The sequence below is a fragment of the Paramormyrops kingsleyae genome, chromosome 15 (genome assembly GCF_048594095.1).
Source record: "Paramormyrops kingsleyae isolate MSU_618 chromosome 15, PKINGS_0.4, whole genome shotgun sequence".
Taxonomy (NCBI): Eukaryota; Metazoa; Chordata; class Actinopteri; order Osteoglossiformes; family Mormyridae; genus Paramormyrops; species Paramormyrops kingsleyae.
In genome coordinates, this window is record NC_132811.1 from 23,536,181 (window position 1) to 23,551,894 (window position 15,714).

Here is a 15,714-nt window from a genome sequence, read left to right on the forward strand (position 1 = left end):
GTTTCACTAAGCCAAAATGTTCAGCAATTAAACAATGATTGTTTTGTGTCATATCTGTGATTTATTTGTCACGATTAAAAATGCTGGGAGAGCATCCTCTAACTGTCACGTTGGGTCAGGGAGCATGCACTGGGACAGCACGTTTTCCTGGAAATGACGTTAAACTGTGTCCATACCTGCAAGAGGCCCTCCAACTTGCAGGGAAAAATTTGGGGGTTGGGGGCAGGATTGACACATCAACCACGGTAAAACCATTTCAGACAGCTCTGAGGCAACAGACAGGACTTTTTCTGCTCTCCGCAGAAAACAAACACAGCAAACATAATATTATTTGAACTTAATTAAGAATGCATTTGGCCTGGAGACATTTTCAACTGCTGTTTTTTTTTTTTTCCTCAGGTGAATATTTAGCTTGGTATTTTTTTTAGCCCTTAAAAAATGACCAAGGTCCAGGCCTCGGTGACCTCGTAGCTGGCTACGGCCCTGAGCATAACCCTTAACCCTTATCCAGTGCTAACCTTAACCATAAAGAATCAAAAAAAAAAAAACCCAGGAATTTTTGAATTTTTAGTTTTTGGATTGCAGTGACAGGTTTTTATAAAATTGAGTTTCAGGCCATCAGATCCCTGTGTAACTGACGTAAGAGTTTGCGCATTGCTAGCAGTAAGTCAGACTCCTTCCTAATGGGAGTTGGACTCTGCCAGGGCTGCCCTTTGTCACCGATTCTGTTCATAACATTTATGGGCATAATTTCTAGCTGTAGCCAAGGGAAGGAGGGGGTCCAGTTCGGTGACCTCAGGACCACATGTTTGCTTTTTTCAGGTGACCCTGTTGGCTTCATAGGGCTGTGACCTGCAGCATGCACTGGGGCAGTGTGCAGCTGAGTTTGAGGTGGCTGGGATTCCGCTTGCATTTGAGACTTGCATAACAATGCGCTACCAGAAAAGAGCACACAGTAAAAAATAATAAAATTAGCAATAATAATTATGCACAGTAAATCATGATGTACGCTATATGAACAGTAAACAAGCGTCTCTTCAGTTTTACATCACTCTCGCTCTCCAAACTCAGCAACATCATTACCGAGCCGACCTTTCTGCAGCGGAAAATCGAAGCGAGCTGGAACTCTACTGTAACTAGTGTCTCTTCACGGTACGGCTTAGATATCGGTTGGTTCCTGTATGACAGTGGAAAAGCACTATTAAAAATTGGGTGAACAGCTCGGACATTTGGGAAGAGCTCAAATAGAGCCACTGCTCTTATATATACACATCAAAAGGAACCAGCTGATGGGTGGATGGATGGATGAATGGATGGAGTTTCTCCTTGTGGGGAACTAAAAGTGTTTTTGTCATATTGTGGGGACATTTGTTATCTGCACAATGTAATAAATACATATGTACCACCACCCCCTCACAGACACACATACTCACACATATGTCTATACAATGTAATATATACATGCCCACATACACACTTCACCATCTCTGTCAGATTTTGCCATGGTGTTGACTTTGGTATTTTTCAGGGATAAGATACTCCAATAAAATTTTTGCCAGTCCAGCCCTCGAAGACCTGCAGACAGTCCAAAAAACGTGTCACACTTGTAAGGGCTCAAACAGTACATCAACCCTTATTCAAGGGAGAGCTGTATTGTTCTGAAAATCATGAATGGCAGAAACCATTAGATCCCTACATTCATCAGCCAGCCCTTAAATTTCCCTTAAATCTCGGCTAACGATGGAATAGAATTATGCACAATTAAGTACACGTTTTTAAAAAATTAAGTACACGTTTTTAATCCAATATTTATACAGAAGATTGAATAAGATATTACCTTACTATTAAGTGTAAATATTTTATAATTACAAGCGTTACGTTTCCTATATTATATTGTATTGTATTATACTATATTATACGGATGCTGCATCCTGCTGTCCGCCTGCAGCGCGCATGCGCTTTCGCTCCGTTTTTCCGCGCACCCGGATGGTGACGGAGACGAGCGCAGTGGCTTAATGGCGGCGGGGCTAGCATGAGCTCGCATTGAACCGGGTTATACCAGTTCTGGCCCCTCCACATGCGGTGGTCTTATTGAACGCAATTCCTGCATTGTGAACGGTTTATTTGGCCATATATACACTTGCTTGTTTGGAACAGACGTCAGAAAAGGGCGCCGAGATGAACACGAATACAAACGTGATTCAGGTGACGAACGTGTCGCCCAGCACCACCTCGGAGCAGATGAGGACGCTCTTCAGCTTCCTGGGCAATATCGAGGAGCTAAAACTGTTCCCTCCGGAGTAAGTAGGCGACCTCAGCCGGCGTCCACAGTGCTGCGCGGCCCACAGATTTGCGCGTTTACCGGCCGGGTCTCGGAGGATGGGGTCGGGGAGTGGGAGCTCCGTTGGGGCCTACTCGGCCTGCTCGCCCCTGTGAAGCCTCTTCCGCTTCGGCGTCGGCATTTCGGCTCTGGGCGTATCTCCGAAACGGCACGGTCCGACTTTTCCCCCTTTCCATAAGGTGGTAACTGATTAGTTATCTGGTTAGAGTTGCCCTCGTTCGCCCGGGCTGACTGGTTCAGACCGGGTTCGATAACGCCGCGGATCGACTGCGCCAAAACCGACGCGGCGCTCCCGGGGCTGCTTAGTTTATAGCAGTTATTGTATGTGTATCAACTCAATGTGAGAAGGGAAATATGTTTACCGGGGGTCTCTTTAAAACTAGACGCTCCCCATAAGCAGGCGAAGCAGCCCTTTATTCGTGGGTTAAGTCGCGGGTGCTGAGTGTTTGCGCCCCTCCCGCGGCGCTGCATGGTGACCCGCCATGTTTGAATTCTCTGTAATGCCGTTACATAACCGGCTTGCTAAATTAGCCAACTTTATCTTCCTCCAGTGAGGGTTCCGGTCCCACTGTAAATTTTCACCGACTTTTAGTAGGGAGTTTTTTTTTTTCAACTTGAAGTTGATTTAATAATTAAAGGGTTGCCGCGGATGCACATTTTTAGGGATGATGTGAATAGGGACACGGAAGAGGCCGGGTTATTATAACTTTGAAGTTCAGCCGTAGGGAATCCAGAATCGATTAATTGAGAAGCCGCTTGGAGGTAGCCCCAACAGTCGATCAGCGACTTTTTTGATTCACCTGGAGCTGGAGGTCAGTGCCCAGTGGTTCGGTCCTTAACTGCTGGTCAGCGATGCTCTTGTGTGTGACAAGTACATGGCGGGCGCTTTAACACCAAACGGTTTATTTCAAATAAGCCAGTTCACTGGTGATTAATATAAATCCAGCTCATTAATGAACTGATCGAAGTAGTAAAGGAACCGGTATTGGACAAGGGAATAATTTCCCCCAGGGAAATCTCATATATTGTGAATTCGGGCAAAACGTTTCAGAATTAGTTGTGTACACACGATATTCGATCCGTTTAAAATTAAAAATCTTGTTCTGAACATTTAAAGATGTCAGATTTTTTCATAGTTATGCTGGCTGTGCTGTCTTAAGATTAGAAAAAAATGCAAGGAGTGGTCCACAAAGCGCAAAAATCTACCGATTCAAAGGGATATTCATACATTTTGTTGAGTTAGGAAGGCAAAAGGTTGTTAACTTCTGTGTTCTGTGCTTTTGCTGTTTTTTCACCTGTCGAATAACATCTGGCTGCACCTCATAGCAACTGCTGTTAAAGGTAGGAAGCTTGAGACATCTTGTTGCTCTCAGGGCAAAGACGAGAGACAGACAACACAGCGTTTGTGACGTTGATCATTTAATGCTACTGAATCAGTAGTGATGGAGTTAATTGACAAAAAACCAACCCAGCATGATCTGAGAGTTGGTTGCTTTCTGTGTCTGGATCTGGAAGTCGTTCAGCACAATAGAATTGTCAGGTTTTTTTTTTTTAACGAAGATGCAAAGCCATAGTCATTTTTTAATGTTTCATGATTGTAAAAACATGCTGCAAAACCCATCTGTTTGTATTTCTTGCACAACCAGTTTGTATTTTCTTCCAGTGACTCTCCCTTGCCAGTGACTTCACGTGTCTGTTTTGTAAAGTTCCTTGAATCTGAATCGGTGGGAGTGTCTCAGCATTTGACAAACACAGTCTTCGTGGACAGAGCCTTGATTGTCGTCCCTTATGCTGAAGGTTGGTGCTTTATGTTTTCTCTTCCCTGTTCATCTTTGTTTAAAAAAATTGCACAACTGTAGGGTGAAACGTAGTGCTCCTAATGGACCCTTGGTATACAGCAGAATGGATGGGTCATTCAACAGGTTGGGTTCCTTCATGGGGCTGCAGTTATTTGGAGCAGTAGTTTGTATAATGTTTCAGTAAAGATTTTCAGAACCGTAATACTGCATGAGCTTTTGCCAGATTTAGGACCATATATATCTGGTATGACTTGTGAATTGCCTTCTAGGCTGCATGTAAGTCCATGCTGTATACCAAGGTCTGAAACTGGGTTTGCTTGGAAAATCATAGTGAGACTGTGACCATGGACTCTCATAGGGGGTGAATCTAGCTTTCATGTGTAACCATGCTCTTCCAATTTAGATTATTCACTATTAAACTTTTCTCTGTTATTTGTGTGTGTGATTTTTGTAGTGGAGAAGGCAATTGCAGAGCCCCCTCCTTGATGACTGAAACTGCTCCTCTGCAGCCAACAGGGGATTGTAGACAATTACAAAACGCCAGCAAGCATTCAAGCCCCCCCACTGTTTTCCTGGTGTAAACACTTAACTCTCTTCTCTTGTTTTTTGTGTTTTAGCCCGTTTTCATCCAACGGGGATAAAGCAAATTTCAGAAGTCAGTTTGGTATAATGAAAGCATGGCAATACTTTTGTATGCCATATAGAATCACTTGTTTTTGGAAACACATGGGATATTTTATGCATATTTGAATCACGTGGTTTTCAGGAATATAAATATGAACTCTTGCAGTTTGGTTTAAAATTAATTCATATGGGTTCATATTTTGAAACCCTCAATAAAATTTAATAATCTGGAATTAAATAGCTTGGGACACGCAGAGTAAGATACTGAAATTGTGCACTGAAGTTTTGCTTGTTTTAGTACTTCTGGTTCGTATGGGGGAACAATTTGCCTATTTTATCCCGCCTTCATTTGCCCTGAGTAAACATCGCCAACGCGAACAGGGGTGCTGATGATGCATTTGCTGGTTTTCAAAAAAAAAAATTCAATTTTTTTGGAATTTACTGCTCGTTTAAATTTGTGCTTTGTGAAAACTAAGTTGCTGCATGTGGCAGAATCTGTACTTATTTATACGAACTCTCCCCCAAACTCTGGGACGCATATCCAAGTGGTATTTGCACTGACGCATTGCAGTATTGTGGTGTAAAGTCCTTATTAGTCCACTCCACATGACGCGAACAAAGGGTCTGGTACCATTTTTAACGGTGGTTTTTCTTTTTTGTTGTTGTGTTTTACAGTTCTTTTTCCTGGTTCAGCCAGTCATATACCAGGCCCTGCTGAAAATACCACCCAACAGTTTTGTCTTCAGCAGCTAATCCTGTTTCTCAAGTGGCCTTTCTGTGTTGTGTGTCTGTAAAGATGACAGTGTTTGAAGTGAAATTGATTTCAGATTTATGCACACCCATGGATCATCTCATAAGATTACGTTCATTTTTCTTTCTTTTGTTTTTTGTCTTCAGCATTGGGAACATGTGCTGCTATAACCATGGCTTTTGCTGGCTCTTACCCCTAATTCTCAAGGGCTAGTGTTCTTGGCTTTTATATCTGGCATGTAAAACAAATGCCTGGTCTTGTCTACACCACATTAGTTAAAATAAAGGGTAAAGGTAAATAGAAGTGGCTTAGTTTTCTCTGTACCAGGTAAGGAACAAGGATGTTTGTCAACAAATCTGTTGACTGTCTGGAGCAGCACAGTAACCAGCAAAAGCCCATTAAAAGGATTTTGTTAAATGTTTATTTTTTGTTTTATGGTAAGTTGAGCCATTGATAGTAAACTGTACCATGCTGTTGACTCCAAAATCATAAACTTTTGTTTTGTGTATCTTGGTTTTTTTGTGTGCTTTATAGCGAAGCAGCCGACGCGAGTCGCTTGTTCATAAAACGTCTTATGAAACTTGAGAGCACACCCCACTGGAGATCCGGCTGTGCTTGCTTACGTTTGGTTCATGACTTAAAAAACAAGTACAAGGTGATACAATCTTGGCAGTGTTAACCACAGTAGTGTGTATTGTGACATTTTATTTTTCTCTTAGTGTTTCTGCAATAATGCGTAGAATGAGGGAACACTTTCAGATTTGCAGATGTGAAAGGAGGAAATTTTGATATGCGTACGTATGTATTTTTGGATGATTGAGTAGATGTCTAAGGTGCTGACTTTTTGTTGTCTGGTTGTGTCGTGGATGTTTGATTGCCCCCGTTAATTCCTCTTTGTTTGTCTGCAGGGGTCATTCCCGATGAGTCCAAAGCTTTGTCGCTGTTGGCTCCAGCAAATGCTGTCGCAGGCCTCCTGCCAGGTGGTGGTCTTCTCCCAACTCCAAATCCGCTTGCATCGGTTAGTCAAGTGCAACTCTCTTTGCCTCACGTATATTCATTCTATAAAACAGAGATGTAGGCCATCAGATGTATGCACTGCCAATATCTTTGAGTCATTCTTGCAGTCCTAAGTAGGAGGACTGACTCTTAATCCATTACTGTATATCTAGACATGAGAGTCCTTCCTTTTGCAGATTGGAGGAGTCCCATTGGCTGCCCTAGGAGGTCCTGCCCTTGACCCTGCTCTTGCTGCTCTGGGCTTGCCAGGGTCTAACATGAATTCCCAGGTAAGCTGGACAGTCAATCTACTGATTACTGAATTATTTGGTCTTGGCATTTTTTGCTTGCTGGAATAATAACCTTAAAATAGGAAGAATAACCTTATTCTTTCCACAGTCTATGACTACTGATCAGCTTCTGAAGCTTATGACTTCTGTGGATCCCAAGTAAGTATCTAATTTGCTGGTGGCTTTCAGCACAGAATTGTGTTGTAGCTTGAACCCTCTAAGTAGGTATCATGGTTTTATAGCTGCTAAGAGTAAAAATTTTTTTTTTATAATTGTAGTAATTGGACTACTCTTATATGCATGCCTTGTAGCTCTAGCCTCTACATTGGATGTGTTTTTGCAAATTACTTTTGTATATTTATATATATTTTTTTGTTCTATGTATTGGACCTTAGATGTGGAACGCTTAGAATTAGGGCTGCAACTAACGACTATTTTGATAGTTGACTAGTCAGCGACTATTAAAACGATTAGTCGACTATCTGGATTATAAATTGCATAATTATAAAATGACTCCTATTTAGCTACCAGCTTTTACATTTAGCATGAGGTTATTGTTCGACTTGAATGCCGCAAAAAAAACACATGTAAAATGGGAAAGAGCTGTCGTGCGATTGACTGTGCAAATAGATTTAACACGAAATAGGATGCTATCTTTTTAGAGATTGCCAAAAGCTAAATAAGTAAGTATAGGACGTGGATTGGTCACACAGATACCCGATCCATCAAATAGGTCTGGATCGGTGCCGATACCGATCCGAATTTCTGATACAATCTTTGTTATAATTAGGGCTGCATACAACTGGTACGCAAGTACGCATTCACCTTTAAAACCGATACGTGCAGCAATCCATTGCTGTGACAGTGCAAATGTCTAGGTATTTTATGTGCATTTGCGCTGATATGACAAGAAATTATCATGCATTTTTACCTGTATATGCTAATTCGTACTTCATTTGCGGTATAGAGGTTAAAATGCATGGTAATTTCTTGTTATATCAGCTATTTATATGGCCTGTTGTTTACAAATAAACTCATTTTAAAGCAGGCTGAAAAATCCCAAGATCCCGACCCAAAATACGGGAAATTTAGAGCAGCTTCCCATTGCCATTCCTCTGTTAACAACAAGAAAACGGACTTCAAAACTGCCGTTATTTATTTTTAACGGAGCATAAGCTCTCGCAGCACTTGCGACATCGGAGCCACTGTCCTAAATCTTGACCTTCGGAGTTTTGGCTGCTTTATCTATTTAAACAATGGGTTTCTCCACTGTTTTCCGACCTTTTTTAGCTACTATTAGCGAATGAGACACTTCATAACACCACTTCCAAACATAAATGCATTCTATTCCGATCTTTTTTGAAAATGTAAAATATACTACTACTAGCTTATTATACCCTATTATTATTATTATTGGATACGCCAGGCAACAAGAAGCCCATGCCATTCACCCTTTCGTAGATCTCGTCTTTGTTTTGGGACATTAAAAGCCTTTGAGACTGATGTGGCACTAAATGTTGGGGAATTATTTTCTCCTTACTATGAAGTTCGGCATCTTAAACACGCGTCGGGAAATAGCTTGCAGCCTGTAGACTACTCCGCAGCCGTCAATGTTTAAGCGAACTGCCGAAACCATAATGTTTTTTTTTTTTATTATTTTTTTTAGGATGAATAATTAAATTATAATTAATCAAAAGAAATACAGCCTTTCCAGCCCCCCCGTTTTTCCCCTTCGGATTTACATAAATCTCATTATTAACCTTTAGTGCACTTAGTTCACGGAAATCGATCATAGCAATGGAAAACTTTAATCCGTGTGTCCCAGACTTTAGAGCGTTTAATACGCGATGATGCTTGATTTGTGGCCGCCATTCTTCTACCTGTCGCTGAATGCTATTGCGCAAGAGCGAATCTCACCAGTGTGGTGTATTGGTGCAGTCTATTGGTAAGCGGTAGTATTGCACAGGTAGAAAATAAGGAAAACGTCTCACTCTGTTTAAAAATACGTCTGTCGACAACTATCGAAAATCAAATTCGTCGGCGGCTATTTTTGTCGATTTTTGTTGACGATGCCGAATAATCGTTGCACCCCTACTTAGAAGCGTTGCATGTTTTAGAGTGCTGATGGGAAACTGTATAATCCTTCCTGCACTCCGCTTCAAAAACTGCGTTCTTTGCACGCTGTAGGGCAGGCTAGATTGCTTGAATGGCGTTTTCTATACTTAAAGCATGTCCGTGAAATACTGGGCATCAATACAAATCTGAGGTGTGTGTGTTTATTTTTCCTTTTATGCCTATATTAGTCAAAATGTGTGTTAATTCTAGGCTCTGTTATTTTACATATATCCTTCAGGATGTTATCCGCCGTCAAACCTGACATTTTACTTAATTTTTCCCTCATTACAGGTTGAATCATATGGCCTCAGGAATGAATCTGAACCCAGGTCTGAAGGCTGATTCCTCCAGCAAAGAGATCGAAGAGGCGATGAAACGGGTCAGAGAAGCACAATCTTTGATCTCTGCTGCGATCGAACCTGGAAGTGAGTGCCATTCTGGCAGATCATGGTTACAGTCTTGCAATGCCATGACTCTCTTGTGCCATTGTTTGTGAGCCTAACAGCTGCTCTTTTCAGACAAGAAAGATGATAAGCGGAAGCACTCGCGCTCCAGGTCAAGATCAAGGCGGAGGAGGTCTCGTTCTCGGTCACGGCACAGGTGAAGATGGACTTATTAAAATTGTGAAGGGCTAGAAATTTAAATAACTTTGAAATTCTTTCAGCTTTTCAGGCCTTGTAATTGACAAACAGTTATAATATTCAATATCTGTGTGCAGGAGATCAAAGAGCAGGTCAAGGAGGAGGTCACACTCAAGGAGTAGAAGGCGTACTAAGAGTCCCCGGAGGAGAAAATCTCACTCAAAGGAGAGAGGCAGGCGTTCTCGTAGCAAGTCCAGGTATGAGCCCCCCTCTCCTGCTGCCTTGCCTGGACCTCTTTGGTTTTGTCTTGATGAATGCAGTCCAGAAATAATCACACACTTTTATATGTTTTGTCTTGGTTCCACTGTTTTTAAAAAACAACTCAATAATACTTTTAGTAAATTGGCAATCAAAATTCTTAAATGGTTAAGTTCTAGAGGTGCTGAAGTGCAAATAAGGAATTTAACATGAGAAAATGGAAGTATGACATCTTTTCAGGAATCAATGTAATGGCCTTTTATCCTTGCATTGATTTGAAGCAGTTAAACTTGCTTCCTTTGAATGGTGATTTTAAGTTTCTATACATGTGTAAACGAAGCAGTTTGCTCGTTAATCTTTTAACATGTATGTTAGTTCCTCAATGAGTGCAGGGGCCAGGGATGGTTTTGGTGTTTTCTCGTGATGTATTTAGTTGCTTTTACATGGTTGGTTTTCTGCTGGGATTCTGGGTTGATGAGCTTTTTTATATTCTGTTCAACCCTAGGGATCGAAAGAAGGAAGAGAAGGTTAAGAAGCGGTCAAAAACTCCCCCGAAGAGTTATAGTACCACTCGGCGATCAAGGAGCATCAGCCGGTGAGTGTTGGCATGAGTGCCCGCCTCTGCAGGTGTGGCGCTGACTGAGGCTCCAGCTGATATTTCCTGGGCACAGCCACTAAGCAGCCATCTCTCTACTTGCAGTAGGCGTAGGCGAAGCCGCACCACCAGTCGGTCGCCAAAGAAGTCAAGATCTCCAAAGAGGAAGCTCTCCAGGTCCCCCTCTCCAAGAAGGTACTCTCTGCTTATTAGGGGTGGCACGGTTCACAAAACCCACGGTTCGGTTTGTGTCACGGTTTTCGGTTCTGTACGGTTCTTGTTAATTTTTCTTTTAATCTTTAACACTCCAGAAATGTACTTCAGCATATGATATATAGCTTAATTATCCACAATTTAGGATACAGTATTAAAAAAGTTATATCATGTAATCATGCATAAACTGAATTTGACTTGACTTAAAGCACATTACTAAAATGATTAAACATTATTAATCCCAGAACAGTAATAAAATAAAAGTCTTGCCTTAACATAAATGCTAAAAGAATAGATCGCTTTAATCGCTATTACAGTTGGGTATGGTCACGCGGTCTTATTTAGAAAACATACAAAAAGAGATGCATATAATGTTTAATCATTCGTTTTGTATTTATCCGGTCCACGGGGTTAATTTAATTGGGGATCGTTAAAATGATAGGTGATCTATCTTGATTAAGCCTGATTCGGTTCGTTATATATAAAAAAAAAATTGGTATTATATTGAATGTTCTTGAGTAATCGATAAAATCAGTTTCTGTGTATCAATCTGTAATAGTGCAAAATATGTCCAGTTGATATGTCTAGTATGATCATCTGGCAATAGCCTGTAGGTCTGTGTGGTCAGACACTGCAATAAACAGAATTTTTAGGAACATGGCAAATGTTCACATTGCAGCATGGAAGCAGGCTCACTGTTACAACGCTGACCGGGGAAGCAGAGGCGAGGAGACCTAGGATCGGGGGAATGCGGGGTTTAATGAGCAAAAGGAACACAGACGAGCGGTAAAGCAGAATTGCAATATAATGACCGGACTGGAGAAAGAAACGGAAACGCGGACTAAATACAATGGAGTAATGACAAATTTGATAACAATCAGGAACAGCTGGTAAACACGGGGAATCCACACAGGGTTAACGAGGGGGCGTGGCACACGGAAAGAGCGGACGATCGAGGCATGACACTCACTGGAGTGCTTTGTCACAGATAACTTAATTTTCTTTAACAAAGTGCCTAACCGCACATTAAATAAAGTCACACAACAAAGGCGCACAACAGTGTTCAGATGTTGTGCTATCGGTTGACTGAAATTTAAATGTTTTCTTCAGAGACAGGGTGGTAACGCCGAAAACACGAGCTAAACGCAGCAAACGAAAGGCTACCGGAAATTACTTAGCTGGCTGAACTTTTACCGGAACTATGTCACACCGCTCTGTGCATATAGCCTAATCTTTCGCGCGAAAGGGAAACACACTGACATCACATACGGGGCATGAGGCTACATTGCGCATGTCATGAACCGTTGAACCGTGCGACGCATGCATGCTCCGAACAGAACGGTTCGGTTTTTTTTTCATGAACCGTGCCATCCCTACTGCTTATGAATCTGAGTATTGGATTGCATGCGGAGGTAGAAGGCATCACGACAGTGACTTACATAAACTTGACTTCTGTTTTGCATGTGAAGCAGCTGTTTCATGTGGCTGTAACAGTCTTCCTCACCTGGTCTGTTTTGTGATCTGCAGACACAAGAAGGAAAAGAAGAAGGACAAGGACCGAGAAAAGGAGAGAGACAGGGATCGTGAGAGAAAGGAGGAAAAAGACAGGAGCCGTGCCGAAAGAGAACGGTCTACCAGCAAAAAGAAGAAAAACAAAGATAAGGAGAAAGAACGGGAAAAGAAGTCTGACAGTGAGAAAGGGGACGTTAAGGTATGACTAGTGCTGTGAAACGATTACTTTGGTTTTTGCATACAAGTACTGAAGTGACCTTTGGACCAGCTACTATGACTGTTAAATGAGGAGGTGACCTTCCCCCCGAAACCATTTTTGCATAAATATATATTTGAGGCAAGATATGGTATGAGCAGCATGTAATTTGATACGTGGCATACTGCATTTACCTTTCCTATACAAATTATATAATTTACACAATTTAATTGTTCAGTGTTCTGTCAGAAACCATATTCAGATTTATCTTCATGGGCCTAATCATAGTTTCAAATGGAAAGACCCATTTTGGGGCTGTGGATAATCAGCATTACAAACATTATATGGCTGGCAAAACTAGTCAATTTGTCAGAATAACTGCATTTGCCCACATTTGGTTGATCCGCTCGTTTTGCATATAAAGATTTATGGCGCATTTCCACTGCCTCCAAGAACCGAGTTGTACCACAAACTGATGGTTTTCCATTGTAAATGATGTGATTCGTACCCTGCTGACATGGCCCTCCTTGCTAGCAGGGCCGAAAGTCTGACCAAGCAGAGCTGCTTAGTCTAAATGCTTGGAACGGCTGAACAGAATGGATTCCTAATGCAAATTTATGCAAGATAATGTTAATTCCGCTAGCATTTGATGCTAACATAACATAGACATTCTCCCAGATGTGCTAGTGGAAATTAGCACATAGTAAATCTTGATGTACCCTATGTGAACAACGATGTCTCTCTTTGGTTTTATGTCACTGTCGCTATCCAGACCCTGCTGTTGTGGAAAACGAAGCGAAGTGGGACTGTGCTGTAACTAGTATCTTGGCGGTACTGCTTGGATAGGGCTCTGTTCCTGTGTGGCAGTAGAAAAGTTCTGTTAAGTTCAACTAAATTTGTTCTACCCCCACCCGCCCCCTCCCATTATCAGGCTCTATTGGTTCATTTCCATCTTATGAGTTAAGCCAAGTTTTCTTCTCACTAGGCATAACGCTTTCTCCAGCCCAGTTTCTGAAGCATCATGTATATTTAGCAATGCTGCCAACAGAGCAGACCGAAGTTATCCAAGTTATGTTTTGGTTTTTGATATTTGGTGTTCTGTAAACACACTCACAGTCCATGTTTGTGTTTTAAATGAATCAGACTTCAACTGCAATGCCGCTTAATGTTTAATTTCTCCAGGTAACCAGGGACTATGATGAAGAAGAACAAGGGTATGACAGTGAAAAAGAGAGGGAGGAAAAGCGAGATTCTGACCTGGCGACATCTCCGCGCCTCAAAGAGTCAGTGGAGACTGCAGGGGAGGCAGTGAAGGAGCCTAAAGTCAATGGTGATGATCACCACGAGGAGGACATGGACATGAGTGAATGAAGGCGTACCCCATGCTTCAGCTTCAGGGCCACCCCATCATTATTCATGTATTCCTATCATTTGCGTTTTCTGTTCTTTTTAAAAGCAACAACTGATATGCTTAACAACCCAAAAGCTGTCAGGTGAATTGAATAGCAGTCTTAAATTTAGATGTATAGTTTTTTAATATTTTAATACAATTTCCATCCTTTCTGTAAGACAGTGTAGGATTAGTGGGTTTATTTCTCAGAAGGTGGAATTACTTGTGCATGTTAAATTTTCTTTTTGGTTCTAATCCATATTTGTAAACGATATACAATAAAAATGGCATTATTAACAGGTTTGATTTTGTTAAATCAAGAGCCTGTTTATTAAAATAAGCCTTGGTCTCCATGCACAGTTTTTTTTATGGGGGGCAGGGGGGGGCTTCATTTATTCCTGCACTATACCAACATGAAATACTGTCCTCCGAATGACTTGTGTATATTAAAATATTTCATAATGAGGATTTTGGTTGTTGAAGTAGATTAGATTGAACTTGATTTCTGTTTGGAAACCATTCTTTCTACAGCTGTTTAATGCAGTTTGACTGTGGAAATATACCCTCAATCCAGACCTGTTCTGTATCAAGTCTTGTGATTTAATAGTTATACCAGTTCCCACTGAAATACTCTATGTAAACTGGGTTGAAGCCTGTGCGTGAATTAGACCACACTGTCAGTATATAATTTGTAACGTTACATCAGTGAAGATCTTTGATAATAAAAGTTGATGGGAAAATATTTACCTTTTTGGTCTAATATTAGTGTTCCTGAATCCAAGAAAAGCCAGTATTACCGAATACAAATCATCTTTTCTGTGTCATTTGCCATTTGATAGGGACAATACCTTCTTTAAGCCACTCAAAATCCACATGCCACCCTAATTGTGCAATAGTTCACTGAGAAATATTACTTTATCTGTATCTGCTCTGGTGATGACGTAATCATGCATTGTGAAAAGTGTATTTCGAATTTGAATGTCGTGAAATTCAGTATCTAATGCTGCAAGTCCACTATTTTTGTGGCTTTGAGTACTTGTACCTAACCCGAAGTTCACTTCATTAGGACTGAGGAAACTTAACATCTGTATGGTTCATAAACATACACCTACCAGGCAGCTGGTATTTACTAAACAAAAGTTAGCTGAAACTTGCCAATCTTCTCAACAAAAAAAAACTGCCATAGATGGGGGTGTCTTTTCAGGTGACTTTCATTCTGGCTTTAAAGAAGAAATAAAGCAACATACACATTTCTCCAGTTTTAACCACATCCACTAATATTCTGTATGGTTTACCTCCAATGTAGATGGCACACTGCCATGTAGCATGGCGACGGCAGGGCAGAATGAGGATTTTATTTGGGTTCAGGTTTTATATTATGGTGGTGAGAAACTAAAAAGGCAGCAGTTTGCATTCAGCACCTGGAAAAAATGAGCCATCGGGTCTTGGGAAAGCCTACGACTGGGATGTGACAGCAAGGTCTAGGGCAGGGTTATTCAAATCACGGTCCTCGAGGTCCGAGCACTGCTGGTTTTCCAGCCTTCCTTTACCTGTCAGTCAGGTGTGAAGCCTCTGACCAATCAGAATCAGTAATTATTAAACTAACTACCTGGGAGAACTGAAAACACGGCCTGGATTTGGAATCGAGGTCCAGAGTTGAAGAACCCTGGTCTAGGGCCACGGGACCAACGAGAAGTTATTGTAATCAGGTGCATATGATTTTAGGTCCCTGTAAACAAATATAAAAAACAAATCTAATTGCCTTCCTGTAACGATGGGATTGCCGCAACATACTGGGTGCAGTAACATTGTTTAAAAGAATGGTGGCATCACAGTATCAGAAATACACCTCTGAACAAGCGGAGCATTTGCCATGATCCTTGAAATAAATGCCTCATGGGGTGATGTATGATTTTAACATGGACCTTATGGCACCAAATGAACTGATGCTAAAAATGCTATGCTAAAAAACATGCTAATACTAAAAAAAGCTCATAAAATGTTTTCATTTAACAATGATTAAAAGATACTCTCAGGTCTCTCTACAAAGGTA

General features: G+C 41.2%; 1 protein-coding gene across 3 annotated transcripts; it reads left to right on the forward strand.

Moving 5' to 3' along the window:
- Nucleotides 1–1,983: 1,983 nt before the first annotated feature.
- On the forward strand, nt 1,984–14,403 carry srsf11 (serine and arginine rich splicing factor 11). Of its 3 annotated transcripts, XM_072699706.1 has the most exons (12): nt 1,984–2,300; nt 4,005–4,138; nt 6,424–6,533; nt 6,709–6,801; nt 6,911–6,960; nt 9,208–9,341; nt 9,435–9,516; nt 9,635–9,754; nt 10,261–10,350; nt 10,456–10,545; nt 12,091–12,274; nt 13,454–14,403. In XM_072699706.1, the coding sequence occupies exons 1-12, from the start codon at nt 2,179–2,181 to the stop codon at nt 13,640–13,642; spliced, it is 1,398 nt and encodes a 465-aa protein (XP_072555807.1). In that variant the 5' UTR covers nt 1,984–2,178; the 3' UTR covers nt 13,643–14,403. The 3 variants fall into 3 exon arrangements, with proteins under 3 accessions (XP_072555807.1, XP_072555808.1, XP_072555809.1); XM_072699707.1 differs by lacking the exons at nt 1,984–2,300; nt 4,005–4,138 and adding an exon at nt 4,197–6,309; XM_072699708.1 differs by lacking the exons at nt 1,984–2,300; nt 4,005–4,138 and adding an exon at nt 4,197–6,170.
- Nucleotides 14,404–15,714: the final 1,311 nt, after the last annotated feature.